At 47.7% G+C, this 17,677-nt stretch overlaps 1 protein-coding gene across 3 annotated transcripts; it reads right to left on the bottom strand.

Moving 5' to 3' along the window:
- Window positions 1-416: 416 nt before the first annotated feature.
- NEIL2 (nei like DNA glycosylase 2) lies at window positions 417-17,677 on the bottom strand. 3 transcript variants are annotated; one of them, XM_073586390.1, is made up of 5 exons: window positions 17,522-17,677; window positions 8,053-8,199; window positions 2,252-2,526; window positions 1,798-1,994; window positions 417-1,697 (listed from the first exon to the last, which is right to left on the bottom strand). In XM_073586390.1, the coding sequence occupies exons 2-5, from the start codon at window positions 8,188-8,190 to the stop codon at window positions 1,399-1,401; spliced, it is 909 nt and encodes a 302-aa protein (XP_073442491.1). In that variant the 5' UTR covers window positions 8,191-8,199; window positions 17,522-17,677; the 3' UTR covers window positions 417-1,398. The 3 variants fall into 3 exon arrangements, with proteins under 3 accessions (XP_073442491.1, XP_073442492.1, XP_073442494.1); XM_073586391.1 differs by lacking the exon at window positions 17,522-17,677 and adding an exon at window positions 17,244-17,472; XM_073586393.1 differs by lacking the exon at window positions 17,522-17,677 and adding an exon at window positions 15,165-15,436.

Below are 17,677 nucleotides of genomic sequence, written 5' to 3'. Positions count from 1 at the left end.
TAAAAACCGCAGCAGAATCCGCAACGTGTGCCCATACCCTTAGGATGCATTATATGGCTAGATTTGGCACATATAAATGCACGGTGGGCAGTCATATTGGGTACAATGTAAGGACTGAAGACAAGTTAAGCTTCACCTCCTTTAACCATTGAAACACTATAGTAGTCACTGGAGCGATCACAGCGGTAAGCATGGCGACATCCAGACGACTACTACTCTCTACTAAGTGGAGGATAGGGGGTGGCAGTCATTAGCGCCATCTGAAAAAAGGCCTGAGTGGAGGTGTCAGGCACCTGCGTCATACCCAACACCTCTAATCTGAAGATGAAAGAAAAAGCCATGGGAGGAGCAGAAAAAAAAAAGTAATATACACACGTAGAATGAAAAAAAATTATATATTTTTTTACTTATTTTTATTAAATAAAAATATACTGTGCAGCCAAAATAAAAGTAATAACTATTACTCTATATATTTGTTTTCCACTACACTTCACCATTTAAAGGAGATTGAAAAACTATGTAAAAAAAAAAAAAAAGTTTATATAATCAGCAACACTATTATTTTCATAGTAACTGAAATCAGTGCCTTGAATACATACTATTAAATATGCAGATTTAAGACAGAGGATAGACTATATGGAATCACCAGTGTTGACTGCTAAAGATAGGCAATAAGCAATTTGAATGCTTTAGGCAAAAGAAAAAAAAAAAAAAAAAAAAAAAAAGAGGGAAAAAAAAAAATATATATACTGCCATAACACTGCTCCAATGTGCAGGAAACCAGTCTAGAATTATTTTTTTTGCCACAGATCTGCAGCCAGATCCATGTGTGACATACCAGGGTTTTGCAGTGGATTCACTTTAGATTTCACATTGTGCTCCTATTTCCAGGCAGAATTAAGTCCACAGCAGAGATTGGTACAATCCGATCCCCTCTGGATTTTACTCGCACAGATCTGCAGGATTTTAGCATGGATCGGGTCTTTGCATTAAAATCCAACACTCATTTTTGCTGCACAAATTGGTGTCAGCCCCCGATTCAAATGAGGATTACCCCACTTACTATTGTCTCTTCTGTACAGAATATGTGAAAATAAATACTATATTATTGCAATTTTTTTTTTTTTTTTTTTAAAGTTTTGGAGCACAGACAAAAATCCACCTGGAGATTTCCTGTACTGCATGAACCCAGTTTCAAAAACCTCATGTAAGGAAAGCATCACGATGTGGCTTTTTGCACAGAAACAGTGATCGGTGGAGGCGACCCTTTAAGGTATGAACAGGGTCCTGAGAATCTTTGCGTCATGCAATGTAGCAGGGGGATATTCACATGACAAGATGAATTTGCTGCGGACTGAGTGGTTAGGATGAAGCCTGCGCCCGGTCCAGGGTGAAGCATTAGGCTTGTTCTTTCGGCTGTGCCCGCTCCTGACACGTAGGACAATACCAAGTCAGTCTCTGCAGTCCACGCGGTGGTCCGATGTGCTCCTTCACCACCTTGTGCCCCTTCAGGCAGAGCTCCTTCATGTAGATCTGGTAGTGCAGCGGCTCTCTTTGCATCTTGCTCCGCAACCAGCAGGTGGTGAAGCTTACGGCGTGATCAATGATGGCACGCAGGGTGTCCGCTGGCAGCAGGGAGCCCAAGGACAAGGGGTGGACTTGTGTCAGATACAGGATCTCGTTCTTAATGATGTTCCCTGGAGACAATTGCATCGTGATACAGATTAATCGGGGGGTCCCCAAATCTACTGGGAGTTGTAGTTACACAATAGAGAGAAACTTTATGGGGCGTCTTACCTACTCCGGAGAAGTGCCGCTGATCCATCAAACTGACACAGACCGGTCGGGGGACTGACAACGCACGCAGAGCCTTTTCCTTATCGAAATCCAGCGACAGGATATCACAGGTGGGCTCCACGTGCGGGGATGAGCACCACAGGATCCGACAGTTGTAGAACACAAGGAAACCCCCCAAGGTGAAGTGCAGAATTAACCTAAGCGAGGAAGCAGGAGATGGATAGGAACCACGTCTGACGACGATACAAATCATACTGCCATTATATGGCTCTATCAGGTGTCAGAGGAGACCATGCAAGAGATCACCAAGTCATCTGCTCACCATAGAAAATCCCCCCAGTGCCAAATCTGGTGTCTCCCACCACCGTGGCCGTCCCCAGAGCCCCTAGCCGGATTTCCTGTACTCTGCCTGTAGGGCTATGAAGTCCCAACCACCAGAAGGGAAGCCGCGTACCTGGGCGTGGGGTCTTTCCAATCCCCTCTCTTGTTCCCCTGCTTGGCACGAGCGAGCTCATTCACCCTAATGCTCCCGTACAACCCAAAATGGAATCGCAGCCATTTGCATCCGGGACTTGCTTCTTCATTCTCCAAAGGGCCGAGGTCGCCGGGACTGGTGGTGGGTGCGCTCTGCTTTTTAGAGGGGTCATCATCCACATCTTGGGTATTAGCAGAAGGAGCTTTGCGGGTTTCGTCGCATCCGAACGCCACGTAGAGATTCTTCCCATGGACCTGCAGATACAGGAGGCGACACTTAGAGATGGATCACACAATATGGTCACCGGTGAGGACCCAACGGCTTTCCTGCAGCTTATGTCCAAAAGTTGCCATTTTGCCCCATCTGAAAGGGGCAGAGGCGGCCTTATGATTATGCTCCATTGGCTGCACATGGTACCCATTCGTAAATGCGTATGCATCCCACATCCTGTTTATGTGCCAATCGGCACGTATTTTCTTTCCAGTATGGAAAGACAACCTTAAAGGGTTAATGTCCCCATCTTCACATAAGGCCATTGTTGGATAGTGCTTGCATAAAGAAACATTTTTTCAATTTACTTCTTATTAAAATTTGCAGCTGTTCTTGAGATATTAACTTTTTTTTAGTTCACAGCTTGTTGCCTAGGAAACCGACCACCTCTGGTGTCTAGCTAGTAAGTACTGTGCTGAAGCTGGACGGGATTATCAGGGTTCAATCTATCTTGGCCAGCTTTAAAACAGTGCTTACAAGCGCAATGGAAACGAGCTTGTAAGCAGTGGCGGATTAAGTGGACTATGGGCCCGGGGCTGTTCATAAAACCTGGGCCCCTGTACCCCCCCCCCCCACCTGAGCGCTGCGGTCCCCGTGCGGGAATTGACAGCCGTACGGACCGCAGCACTTGGTTTGCTGCGGGTCCATACGGAAAACCCGCCACCATTCCACCTCGTGTGGACATGGCCTAAAAAGACGTTGCACATAAGCTGTAGGCCTACGGCCAATACGCACAAAATCGCCCAACGTGATCCTGGCCATAGGGGATCCACTTTGATGTCCCCACTTTAATTTGAAGTCCCCTTACTTCATCCATTGCAGTCCCCTATCACCCACTATCTTCATCTGCAGTGCCGATTCTTCATTTGCAGCCCCTTATTCCCCCTTCCATTTCATCATGTGCAGTCCCCTTCCCCCCCCCCCCAACTTCATGTGCAGCCCCACTCCCCCATCATCATGTGCAGTTAATTTTACCCCCACTTCATGTGCAGTGCCCCTTACCCCCAATTCATCATGTTCAGTCCCTCTTACCCCTTAATTCATCATGTGCAGTCCCCCTTATCCCCCGCTTCATCATGTGCAGCCCCACTCACCCCCCACTTCATCATATACAGCCCCCAGTCACCCCCCCGTCATCATATACAGCCCCCAGTCATCATATACAGCCCCCAGTCATCATATACAGCCCCCAGTCACCCCCCCTTCATCATATACAGGCCCCAGTCACCCCCCCCTTCATCATATACAGGCCCCAGTCACCCCCCCCTTCATCATATACAGGCCCCAGTCACCCCCCCTTCATCATATACAGCCCCCAGTCACCCCCCCTTCATCATATACAGGCCCCAGTCACCCCCCCTTCATCATATACAGGCCCCAGTCACCCCCCCTTCATCATATACAGGCCCCAGTCACCCCCCCTTCATCATATACAGGCCCCAGTCACCCCCCCTTCATCATATACAGCCCCCAGTCATCATATACAGCCCCCAGTCACCCCCCCTTCATCATATACAGGCCCCAGTCACCCCCCCCTTCATCATATACAGGCCCCAGTCACCCCCCCCTTCATCATATACAGGCCCCAGTCACCCCCCCTTCATCATATACAGGCCCCAGTCACCCCCCCTTCATCATATACAGCCCCCAGTCACCCCCCCTTCATCATATACAGCCCCCAGTCACCCCCCCTTCATCATATACAGGCCCCAGTCACCCCCCCTTCATCATATACAGGCCCCAGTCACCCCCCCTTCATCATATACAGGCCCCAGTCACCCCCCCTTCATCATATACAGGCCCCAGTCACCCCCCCTTCATCATATACAGGCCCCAGTCACCCCCCCTTCATCATATACAGCCCCCAGTCACCCCCCCTTCATCATATACAGCCCCCAGTCACCCCCCCTTCATCATATACAGCCCCCAGTCACGCCCCCTTCATCATATACAGCCCCCAGTCACCCCCCTTCTTCATATACATCCCCCAGTCACCCCCCCGTCATCATATACAGCCCCCAGTCACCCCCCCTTCATCATATACAGGCCCCAGTCACCCCCCCTTCATCATATACAGGCCCCAGTCACCCCCCCTTCATCATATACAGGCCCCAGTCACCCCCCCTTCATCATATACAGGCCCCAGTCACCCCCCCTTCATCATATACAGCCCCCAGTCACCCCCCCTTCATCATATACAGCCCCCAGTCACCCCCCCTTCATCATATACAGGCCCCAGTCACCCCCCCTTCATCATATACAGGCCCCAGTCACCCCCCCTTCATCATATACAGGCCCCAGTCACCCCCCCTTCATCATATACAGGCCCCAGTCACCCCCCCTTCATCATATACAGGCCCCAGTCACCCCCCCTTCATCATATACAGGCCCCAGTCACCCCCCCTTCATCATATACAGGCCCCAGTCACCCCCCCTTCATCATATACAGGCCCCAGTCACCCCCCCTTCATCATATACAGGCCCCAGTCACCCCCCCTTCATCATATACAGGCCCCAGTCACCCCCCCTTCATCATATACAGGCCCCAGTCACCCCCCCTTCATCATATACAGGCCCTAGTCACCCCCCCTTCATCATATACAGGCCCCAGTCACCCCCCCTTCATCATATACAGGCCCCAGTCACCCCCCCTTCATCATATACAGGCCCCAGTCACCCCCCCTTCATCATATACAGGCCCCAGTCACCCCCCCTTCATCATATACAGGCCCCAGTCACCCCCCCTTCATCATATACAGCCCCCAGTCACCCCCCCCTTCATCATATACAGCCCCCAGTCACCCCTTCTTCATATACAGCCCCCAGTCACCCCCCCTTCATCATATACAGGCCCCAGTCACCCCCCCTTCATTGTGTACAGCCCCCAGTCACCCCCCCTTCATCATATACAGGCCCCAGTCACCCCCCCCTTCATCATATACAGGCCCCAGTCACCCCCCCTTCATCATATACAGCCCCCAGTCACCCCCCCTTCATCATATACAGGCCCCAGTCACCCCCCCTTCATCATATACAGGCCCCAGTCACCCCCCCTTCATCATATACAGCCCCCAGTCACCCCCCCTTCATCATATACAGGCCCCAGTCACCCCCCCTTCATCATATACAGCCCCCAGTCACCCCCCCTTCATCATATACAGCCCCCAGTCACCCCCCCTTCATCATATACAGGCCCCAGTCACCCCCCCTTCATCATATACAGGCCCCAGTCACCCCCCCTTCATCATATACAGCCCCCAGTCACCCCCCCTTCATCATATACAGCCCCCAGTCACCCCCCCTTCATCATATACAGCCCCCAGTCACCCCCCCTTCATCATATACAGGCCCCAGTCACCCCCCCTTCATCATATACAGGCCCCAGTCACCCCCCCTTCATCATATACAGCCCCCAGTCACCCCCCCTTCATCATATACAGGCCCCAGTCACCCCCCCTTCATCATATACAGGCCCCAGTCACCCCCCCTTCATCATATACAGGCCCCAGTCACCCCCCCTTCATCATATACAGGCCCCAGTCACCCCCCCTTCATCATATACAGCCCCCAGTCACCCCCCCTTCATCATATACAGCCCCCAGTCACCCCTTCTTCATATACAGCCCCCAGTCACCCCCCCTTCATCATATACAGGCCCCAGTCACCCCCCCTTCATTGTGTACAGCCCCCACTCACCCCCTCCCCCATTTAATTCATTTTATAAATAAAAAAAAAATAAAAAAAAGTTCCCCATACTTACCTCACAGCCGGCTCGCTCCCCAGCAGCGCCTCTGCTTTCAGCATCCTCCGGGACATGTCGGCGCGTGCACGATGACGTCATCGCGCACGCCCGACATCTGACCCGGAAGTACAGCCGGAGCTGAGCAGCCGTCAAGGTGACGGCCGTGCACAGCTCCCAGCCCCTCATAGAATGTGACGCGGGCGGCTGTCTGCTGCCGGCGGCGTCACAGCACAGGGCACGGCCGGCCCTGTACAGGTGCTGGGGGAGCGGTCCGGGTGGCATTTGCCTCTCTGCCACCCGGCCCGGCCCGGCCCAGCCCGCCCCTGCGCCCCCAAAAAACCTTGGGCCCGGGGCGACCGCCCCATCCGCCTCTATTAAGATCCGCCATTGCTTGTAAGCACTGAATATATTTTACTGTCTAGCTGTGGTGGTCGGTCTCCATGGCAACTAGCAGTAAGCAAAAGAAAAGTTTTAATAGCTCAAGAACGGCTGAATATTTTAATAAGCAGGAAATTGCAAAAGTGCTTGCTTTTACAAGGTCTATCCGACCATACCCATTTAGGTATAAGGGAATAAACCCTTTAAAAAGGCACTTCTCACACATGCCATGTGACATCTAAGGGGGCCCGATGGATAAAATTGGTGTAATGAGCGCCACCATTGCCCGGATCGATTTTCCAGTCGCTGAGATTACTGTATCCCGCAGATTGGCCATGTAATGCTGAACCCCATCATACACCAGTGTCAATGCATTCTTGTAGCAAGCGCAGCAGGATAACATCCAATATTTTACAGTTTCTTCAGTTTTGCAAACTTAAAAAAAAAAAAAAAAATATTGAGAAAGTTTGTCTCTAAAAACCCCTAAAGGCAACAAACTTTAAACAAACAAACAATAAACTCCACACAAAGATACATAACTTTCTAAATAGTCTTCATTAAAAAATGTTTACCAATTTTGCTGCTGGAGAGTCCTTTATTTAAGTGATCTGCGTCAATGTTACAAATCCATAAGAGCTCCCGATTATGACAGCTCTCTCCCTGGGTTGTACACAGATCTCCACGGCATGGAGAGGGGAGAAAGCATGTACAGTCTCAAGGAGGGTAGAAAATACAAGCTGGAGAAAAGCACATGAGGAGGAAATACAGTAATTGCAGGATAGAAGCTGTGCTGATGTACGAGCCAATGAAAACAGCAGCACCCTGGATACATAGTGAGCTCACATCCAGCCTATTACTGGGAGAGACACTCGCAAAAAATTTGAAACTTCGATCAGACTTCAAACAGCATATCAGTGGTTGTGAAAATTAATAAAGGAAGATTTAGGGTCGCATTTAAACAGAATTTTTTGCTAAAATTCAGGGATAAAACTGGAATGTTGAAACATCTTGAGCAACTCTTAATTTTGCAAAAATTATGTTTTATTTTACAGCAGCCAGCCATGACAAATGTTTGAGAAGTGAGTGGAGCTTGGAGCTTCATATGGCGGCAGCGGGTCTGATTTAGCCATCAAATTAGTCACTATTTTAGCCACAAGAGCGGCTTAAAGTACAACAGAAATGTACATTAGTAACTAACTGGAGTAACATTTCTTGCGGTGGCGGATAGCAGCAGAAAGATGGGCCAAGTTTATAAAAAAGGAGTACGCTTCAATTTGGCGCATTTTATTCCATTGCACCTTTCATTAAAGGAAATCACATAGGTAGAAACATTTTTTTTCCATATCACAGGCCTTTAAATCTTTCATTTGTATACACCCCTTTAAATTACCTGACATTCCTGAATCCACTGCCCCATTAAATCCTGCAGGGCAATCTGCTTGGTTCTGCCGCCAACCTTCACCACCTGCTGTCCCACAAAAGGAGAGACGAGGGAGCAGAAGCGCCGCACTGTGGGTCCTTCCGGCATCTCTGAAATCTGGTGACAAAAACATTCCGCAGTCAATAAAAGTCAACAACGAAATGAGGGAAATAATAAATCATCATCATCATCATCATCATCATCATCATCATCATCATCATCATCATCATCATCATCATCATCATCATCATCATCATCATCATCATCATCATCATCATCATCATCATCATCATCATCATCATCATCATCATCATCATCATCATCATCATCATCATCATCATCATCATCATCATCATCAGAAGAATCTTCACTAGAGCCCTGCTAGAACCTTTCACATAATGTTATAACTAGGGCTGGTGAGTTTGTTTAAAATATCTCTTTTTCAGCAAGAGGGCATCCAAAAGGTGTATATAATAAAAATAAGCAAAATAATCACCACCTGGCCACCTCTGATACATGCTCCTCTCCTGTACGGTCCACGCCACCTCTTGGTGAAACAAAGGGTCTCTTCATGCCAGACCTGGGACGTCTCTTCCCGGTGATGTCATTGCTCTACAATCTTGCAAAAGACACTTTAGGCCAAGATTTCTGCCACGACTAGGCCTGGGGTGTCTCCGCATATGCATGGAGACATCCTAGGCCTGGTCGAGGCCAAAAGTCCTGGTCTAGCATGAAGATGCCTAGGGCTTCAGTGTGTGCCAATGGCAAGAAGAGGCAGCAAGTGGGACCGAGCCAGCATCTTTCCCGACAGATGATGGCTGGGCTATTCAGCCATCATCTGCATCTAACGGCCACAGGTGGAGCCGATCTCAACTCGAGGCTGTTAACCTGTTTTGACAAGCATATACAGAGGCGGCAGTGGGGAGCATCATTCCATGCGCCCATCAGTACCCCCGTGACTATCGCAGGGTGCCGATGGGTTGCCATGATGGTAGGGAGTGTTAAAGACCAATGTGCCTGTCACAATGGCATTCCTGGGAACACCGGCTTCTGGCTGATGTTCATGAAAAACAGTGATTTTTGATATTTGTGCATAGTACAAGTGATCGGATGATCGCAGGTTCAAGTCCCCGAAGGAGACTAACAAATACAGTAGACAGTGGGAAAAAAAAAAACAAACTGCATTCATAACAGTTCGATCTATCAAAATATAAAGTTAAACTCAATCAATTTATTAAACAGCGTAATGAAAAAATATAATAATCTAAACGCCAGAACTTATTTTATTCAACAGCCAAAACACTGCAAAAAACAAAATAAAAGGCAATCAAATAATTGCATCTAGTCTTAAATGATGTGGATATAAAAAAAAACAAAAAAAAAAAAACAAAAAAAAAAAAAAAACAATAAATCGACTCAGGGCGCATAAAAAAAAAAAAAAAAAAAAAAGACCTCACATCAACCAGAAAAAAAAAAAAAAAAGCATTAAGGGTTTCAGATCTTGCCAACACTAGTGTTTTGTTTTTTATTACAAAATTTGCAAAAAAAAAAAAAACAAAAAAAACACAGACAAAACCCTGGCCTCCCCTGATTGACACTTTTTTCTGTTTTGCTCATAGTCGCTCTATTGCAGAGATATCCACATTTGTTTCTTTTGGAAAACATTATGTGAATTCTCTGATTGTAGAGCAACAGGGCGTTTCATCAGAGTCTTCTCTGGGGGCGTGCACTTTCACTCCTCTCTGCAAGGCACTGCCAATCACAGGTCAGCAACCGAGCTTCCTAGATCAGATGTTGAGCTGTGATTGGCAGATTCAGGGAGGGAAGGGAGAAAGTGCATGCCCCCAGAGAAGACTCTAAAGAAATGCACAGTTGCACAACAAGGAGAGGTTTCGCATGTTGCACTTCAAAATAAATTAATGTGAATTATCTTTGTGATTGAGCAACTCAGAGTAAAATGGAGAAAAGCGGCAAAATCAGGGGGCTTCTGGGGTTTTTAACTTTTTTTTTTTTTTTGCATTCTTTGAGTAGGCGACAGGTCCTCTATAAGAATTAAGCAGGAAGATGAATGGAGGGAAAACAAAAGATTATGAGAATGGATGGATCCATCTTGAGAAACATGGAGGTTTCTCATGATTCTCACATCAAACAGGCCGTAAAAAGCTGACAGCAGACAGATGACAAAATTTCACATCCCCGTGATATTGAGCGGACCACTCTGGACAATATACTATAATTGGTGTGAGCTCTATCAGTGATAAACATTAGTCTTGTGTGAATGAGGCCTTACGCAGCACAGGCTGGACACACCGCGCCTTCTCTCTTCGGGACAACTAGTCAGCACAGTTCTAGCAAAAGATCCTTCAACTCATCACAGAGCTCCTTTGCTTAATCAAGACGCTCGCCATCCCCAGCTTCCAGCTCTGCTGCTGTGGTGGTGGGGTAAAAATCAAATTTTTCATTGTGCATAGTGCAGGGAATGTATTCCCTTTACTGTTTGACCTGCATTTCACCGTGGCTTCTTCCAAGGGGCAATTAATTCATTGAGCTGGGAATGTATTACCTTCAGTCCCAGACGCGCGTTTCCCCGTGGCTACTCCCAAGTGACAATTCATCGTGCTGGGAATGTATCACCTTTAACTGCTTGACGCGCGTTTCACCGTGGCTTCTTCCAAGGTGCAATGAATTCATTGACCCTCAGAAGAAGCCACGGCGAAACGAGTGTGAGTAAGTAAAGATAATACATTCCTTATACTACACACTTTTATGGCAATCCTGTTTTCCAGTTTGTGGCACATGACATGGATATTATACTATTAGCACAGTGACACAGTCCAAGAGAAATTTTTTACTATTACTTTCTACTGCAGAAATAGTGTTAGCTTATCTCATAAGCACCAGCTTCACAGCATTAAGGCCGGGATCATTTATTATTCTTTGCTCCTTATTACATCTTAGTATTATTATTACAGCCCTTGTTGTGCATATTCAGGTACCACCTGGTTGTCATCATTCGTGGCCTGAAGGCAGCATTTAAAACTCGCTTTTGGCAAGCACGCCGGAAATCCCGCCCATCGGTGACCCCATCACGTGATCGCGGGTCACCGATGGGTCGACATTACAACCAGAGGTCTCCAGCTTGCAGTGAGCGCCGCCCGGTAGTTGGCGCTCATAGCAAGTCAGCAATACTGCTGCATACAGGCGATCTGACCATCGCCTGTATGCAGCAGAGCCGATTGGGTTATCGCAGCTTCTAGTCTCCCATGGAGGATATTGAAGAATGCCAAAAGTGAAAAAAAAAAAAAAAAAAAAAGGGAATTAGACCTACCGGTAATTCTGTTTCCTGTAGTCCCTCAGGACAGCACCATGGAGGACGTCCTTCCTTGCCCTATAGTGGGACAGGATCAGAGAGAGGTTAAAAGGCCCCTCCCACCTCCACCCTCCAGTGTTTTTTCAAAGTACCACCGAGGATGGATGGAAATGGTCTAAACACGCCCTTACAAACGCGTCTGTAAGACCCTTTAGCGGCTCCATCCCCATCTCGAGCCACGATGACCTGATGGATGAACAATCTGCCGATCGATTCCATGCAAGCCTAAAGACAAACATAAGGGAGGGAACTAAGGGTGCTGTCCTGAGGGACTACAGGAAACAGAATTACCGGTAGGTCTAATTCCCTTTTTCCCTTACGTCCCTCCGGACAGCACCATGGAGAATACCAAAGCAAAGGTCTCAGGGTGGGAACAGAAGCCCCCAGATCAAAGTTCTAGGTAAGAACCAGGCTAGATCCAGACATTATCTATAAGATGAGAAGAAATATAGATATCGAAAGGGATCTACAAAGGTAATCACCGCAGTGAGTGTCTGATATATGTCTATAATGGCCAATTTCAGTATGAATGTGGCAACAAGATTTGCAGTGGAACAACCTGTTGCACCCCAATACCACTAATGAACCGCAGTGAATTACAGTTATTGTGATAGATACTTATGGACACCGCAGTCACAGAAATAGGATTAAAACCTTATTGCCCAGCAAAAGGTATGGCGATAACCACAGCCATAATACAAAGAGGACTGTACAGACCGTTAATTCGCTGTATGTGCTTATAACACAGGATAGTTCCTTCGTCGGTCCTCCTGGGCTCGGCTTAAATCTTGGCTAGAGACCACCTTACCATACTACAAGGAAACCTGCAGGCCAGAGACCCTGCTCCGCTGGCAGATCAGCGCAATAAGGCTGTGTGCACACGCTGCGGATTCCGCTGCGTTTCCGCAGCGGTTTTGGCCGCTGCGGACACGCAGCAGTTTTAGCTGCGGTGTACAGTACCATTCATTTGAATGGCAAAAAAAAAAAAAAAACGCTGTGCCGACGCTGCGGAAAAAAACGCGCGGATTTGCTGCGGTTTTGAATCCGCAGAAAGAATTGCATGTCAATTCTTTCTGCGGAAACCGCTGCGGGTTCCTATCTTCACCATTGTGGAGATAGTGAATCCGCAGGACCAAACCGCAGATAATCCGCAGGTCTTTGGACGTGCGGATTATCTGCGGTTTTTGCAAAATCCGTGCGGATTAATCCGCAGCGGATTCCGCAGCGTGTGCACGTACGTACATGGAAAATAGCGGAGTATTGAGACGTCTGTACCTTACTCATCCAGGAGGTCCTGTGTATTCTGAATCCTTTACATGTCTAAACCTCAAGAAAGGGTTGGCTATTATTTAAGACTAAGGAAATACTCCATCTGGCAGGTAACCTCTCCTGCCACTTACCAACATTGGCTTTTCATTAGAAGCATTGAAAGGGAAATGTGGATCCTCACGCCTGTTTTACTGATGTTAGACACGGGAGTCTGGACTTTGGAACTGAGGAGAATAAGTGTGTGTGCGCTTCTATACAAGTCATTAGCCCAGACACTGTAAATGTGTCAACTTATTCATATGTTATATCCTAAAAGGCAATCTTCTTAGAGATATTTATACCCCTGACTGCTATGGTGCGAGGAACCACACTAACTAGAGGGAAGTAGGTTTCCTCCCATCGCAGAGGGGATTGACTACTGCAAGGCAGATGGGCTATGGGTTCTCGACTGCAAGAGTCATGGATACCGCTTCTTTACCTTAGGAGCCCTGACTCCCGTAAGAGCAGCGAGTATGGGATCCTCTAGCACCTGATGCAGGGCTGCTGAACCGCCACCAGGTACAAAAAGTAGTGATGCCACCCCTGGTAAACATAATACAACTGATTTATAGGACAAGAATCTGCCTAACGGGTCTCTATCAAGGAAACCAGTCCGACTGCTCTATGTGGAGTCAGGAAGAATTGTTTCCTCCCACCTTATGGGATTTTCTGCACCCAGGCTATGTCCACTTAAAGGATGAACCCCAAAGACGTATGTCTCGCTTTAAAAGTTAACTATGAGAGGGACCTGCCTTTAGCCATCAAGACAGTAACTCACTTTAGAGTTCTGTTCCAAATAGAAGAAATGCTAAGTTAATAGGCCAATTCAAGCATAACTGTTCGTCTGGCTAAGTCCAGCTGCCAAGAATGAAGCAACAGAAACTGGGTCTAGGCCCGAAACACAAAGACCAGAGTTGGGGCCTGAGACAAAATGTGAAGTGGTAGGCCAACCATACAAGGTGTGGCCCACAAAAATGCCCAAGTCAGAAGGTCTAAGCCAGAGGCCCAAAGCCACAGCACCCGAGGTATTATGACCCATAAATGACCCCCTGAGGCGCAGGGGTACCAAAGCCTTATGACGCCATATGATGCACAGAAGCCTTATGCTGTACAGAAGCACCATGACGCAATATGATGTGCCAAGACACTATGGGGCGCTATGAAGCAATATGATGCAGTATGACGCACAGACACTATAGAGCTCTATGTTGCAGCACAAAGGCACTATGAAGCCACATAGTGGAATACGCTGCACAGAGGTCCCATGATGCCGCATGGTGAACAGAGGCACTATGCAGCCCCCTGATGCACAAGGGAACTATGAAGCCACATGATGTACAAAGGCACTATGAAGCCATATGATGACGTATGATGTACCAAAGTACTATGACGCCATATGATGCACAGAGGTACTATGAAGCACAATGATGCAACCTGAGGCACAATGATACAATATGAGGCACAATGATACAATATGAGGCACAATGATACAATATGAGGCACAATGATACAATATGAGGCACAATGATACAATATGAGGCACAATGATACAATATGAGGCACAATGATACAATATGAGGCACAATGATACAATATGAGGCACAATGATACAATATGAGGCACAATGATACAATATGAGGCACAATGATACAATATGAGGCACAATGATACAATATGAGGCACAATGATACAATATGAGGCACAATGATACAATATGAGGCACAATGATACAATATGAGGCACAATGATACAATATGAGGCAATATGAGGCACAATGATGCACGGCGGTCGTATGGTGCACGGCGGCAACATATCGTGCACGGCAGCAGTATATCGTGCCCAGCGGCCGTGTATCGTGTCCAGCGGCCATATGTCGTGCCCAGCGGCCATATGTCATGCCCAGCGGCACGATGTTCAGCGGCGATACGATGCACAGAGACAAAACGATGCCCCTATGATGTAATATGATGCACAGATTACGGCCCTGCTTGAAGGTGCCAAACAAGAGGCCAGGTCCCCAGCTACCTCCAAGAGAGCAATCAGAGATCCGGATAAACCTCCGCTCTGAATAGTATATCTCAATTGTCAGACCAGCTCCACCTGAAGGAGCTAATTAATGAGACTCAGGTGGAGAGCAGACTCCCTGGAGACCCTGTGTTGCATTCCACCATGTGTCCAGCCATAAGGCTCTGTGCAGACCTGGTGTGCAACTAACTGAGGTCCCATTATGAGATGTAGCTTGGACAAATGGCTTTACTATAGCCTAGAGGTCCAAGGCCTAGCTGCTTATATGTGGAGCATATCTCAGCACATGAGGCTCTAGGCCCAGCATTGGCACCAAGGCATGAGGCTAGTATTAACCCAGAGGCCAGGCCCTGAACACAACATTCCAGCGTGCACTCACCTGTGCTGGCTCTACACCTGCTAGAAAGACAGGGGGAGCTGGTAACGCCGAGAGCCTACCATGGAGGGAAGTGGCGTTCGGTCAGGAATGTTGTATTACTGCCAGTGATTTCCTTTCCTGTGCCCCACGAGATCCAAGAAACTAGGCTGTTGCCTGTCTCGTTCTGCACTTCCGCGTTCTGCCGTGGAACGCACGCCGACCTTATGCTGACGTTGCCGGAGGCGCGGCGGCCTTCTCCACTGCATGTTTTCCGGAATTAGCCATGTTTTGCCGGCCGGCGTCCGAGCCGAGAGCCTCCCACCGGGAGGAGCGGCTCAACCCAGGAGCACGTCCGCTCGACTGGTCTCTGGGGCAGAGGGACTCCCCACCGGGGAGTGTCGGCCCTGGGCCCCTTGACAGGGGGAAGGATTGGACGCGCCGCACGATCCCCCTGAGCCCATCATGCAGGCTGGCTGAGGAACTTCTCCAAGAGGTGTCAGCCACGGTCCACCTGACAGCAGGGAAGAGAGGGCTGAGACCCCCAATCCCGTCTGGTATAACGAATGACGGCTGAGGGACCTCTCCCAGAGAGGAATCAGCCACAGACCACCTGCCAGGGGAATGGAAAGCAATTATCGTCCACAGGCTATCTTCGCTCTAAGAGCAACCTCTCATACAACCGTCCCCTGCCGGGACAGGAAAAACACTGGAGGGTGGAGGTGGGAGGGGCCTTTTAACCTCTCTCTGATCGTGTCCCACTATAGGGCAAGGAAGGACGTCCTCCATGGTGCTGTCCGGAGGGACGTAAGGGAAAATACTTTTAAAAATATTTAAAAAAAGAAAAATAAAAAAAGTTCAGATCATCCCCCTTACTCCCCATTCAAAAAAAAAAAAAATATATCACACATACACATATTTGGCATCGCCACATTCAGAGTCGCCCGATCTATCAATGAATAAACGACGTAGCTATAAAAAAAAAGTCAAAACGCCAGAATTATTCTTTTTTGCTCGCCGCGACGTTGCATTAAAATGCAATAACGGGATCAAAATGGAGTCGTTAAGAACGTCAGCTCAGCATACAAAAAAAATAAGCCCTCACCCAACCCCAGATCACGAAAAATAGAGACGCTACGGCTCTCGGAAAATAGGGCAATGGTTTTTTTTTTGGAACAAACATTGGAATTTTTTTCACCACTTAGATAAAACAGAACCTAGACATGTTTGGTGTCTATGAGCTCGTAATGACCTGGAGAATCATAATGGCAGGTCAGTTTTAGCATTTAGTGAACCTAGCAAAAAAAAGCCAAACAAAAAAAAAAAACAAGTGTGGGATCGCACTTTTTTTTGGCAATTTCACCGCACTTGGAATTTTTTTTCCCCATTTTCTAGTACACATGGTAAAACCAATGGTGTCGTTGAAAAGTACAACTCGTCCCACAAAGCACAAGCCTTCACATGGCCATACTGACGGAAAAATACAAAAAAAAAGTTATGGCTCTGGGAAGAAGGGGAGCGAAAAACAAAAACGCAAAAAAAAGGCTCTGTCGTGAATCGGTTTAAAATATGGGGGGAGAGAAACCCTGCAAAAGGTCAAAATACCCTCCTTTTACTCCATTAAATTTAAAAATACACATTTGGTATATTCAGGCCTACACAGGCTTTTCGTAGTGCTCTGGACCGTAAAGAAGGATCCCCCCCAGCACAGCATGTACGGCGCGGGCTCAGGAGCAGCTCCCGAACCGCTGCAGTCAGAACTGGCGCTAATCAGTTAACCCCTTAGATGCAGCCGTCCGCTGTAACAGCAGCATTTAACAGGTTGGAAATAGGGCATCAATGGCGTTGTCATGGTAGCCAACAGCCCAGTCAGCCATCTTTGTACCCCCGTACTGGGCTTCATGGGTGTACTCAGTTTAGATTTGGGGTCATTTAGTAAAAGGGGCAGCTGCACAAACCTATACACTGCAACATACACACTTCCCAGCAACTCCATGGTGGCCATGGACCCTAAATTTTTTTTTTTGATGACCATCAGGCCACTAGGGTTATAAAAACAAGAAAAAAAAATAATGCTAATATATCACAATAAACATACATTACCTGCTCACACTACTGCCAAAGAGAGAAAATTAAAAAAAATAACACCCCTATTCTTGCACATTGCCGGGTCCCTCCGTGAATGTTATGCACTAATTGGACGATTCAATTTTCACTACAAAGGGGAGGCTTTTTTCGAGCTATACAGCGCTTACACACTATACTAGTAACTCGGGAGGACCCCTGGGTGTCACTAGTCCGGAAGGATCCGTATCAAAGCAGTGGGTGGACTAAACCATTATATTTGTCAGAATTTTTTTACACCCACTATTATAGCTCACCTCTGCGTTCCCCGCCGTGGTGTCTGCACTAACTGGACCGTTCCATGTCCAGTGACTGGGGGGAGTAACTGAATTTCGATTCGCGCCACAAGTTTGGGCGGACTAAACCATTTTACACTGAAGAAGGTGGAAGGATCCAAGTGGCCGCAGCACCGC

The sequence above is a fragment of the Dendrobates tinctorius genome, unplaced genomic scaffold (genome assembly GCF_039654945.1).
Source record: "Dendrobates tinctorius isolate UK_male_01 unplaced genomic scaffold, ASM3965494v1 ptg000093l, whole genome shotgun sequence".
Lineage (NCBI taxonomy): Eukaryota > Metazoa > Chordata > Amphibia > Anura > Dendrobatidae > Dendrobates > Dendrobates tinctorius.
Note: the sequence above shows the minus strand (reverse complement) of the source record. Positions and strands in the feature narration are given on the sequence as shown.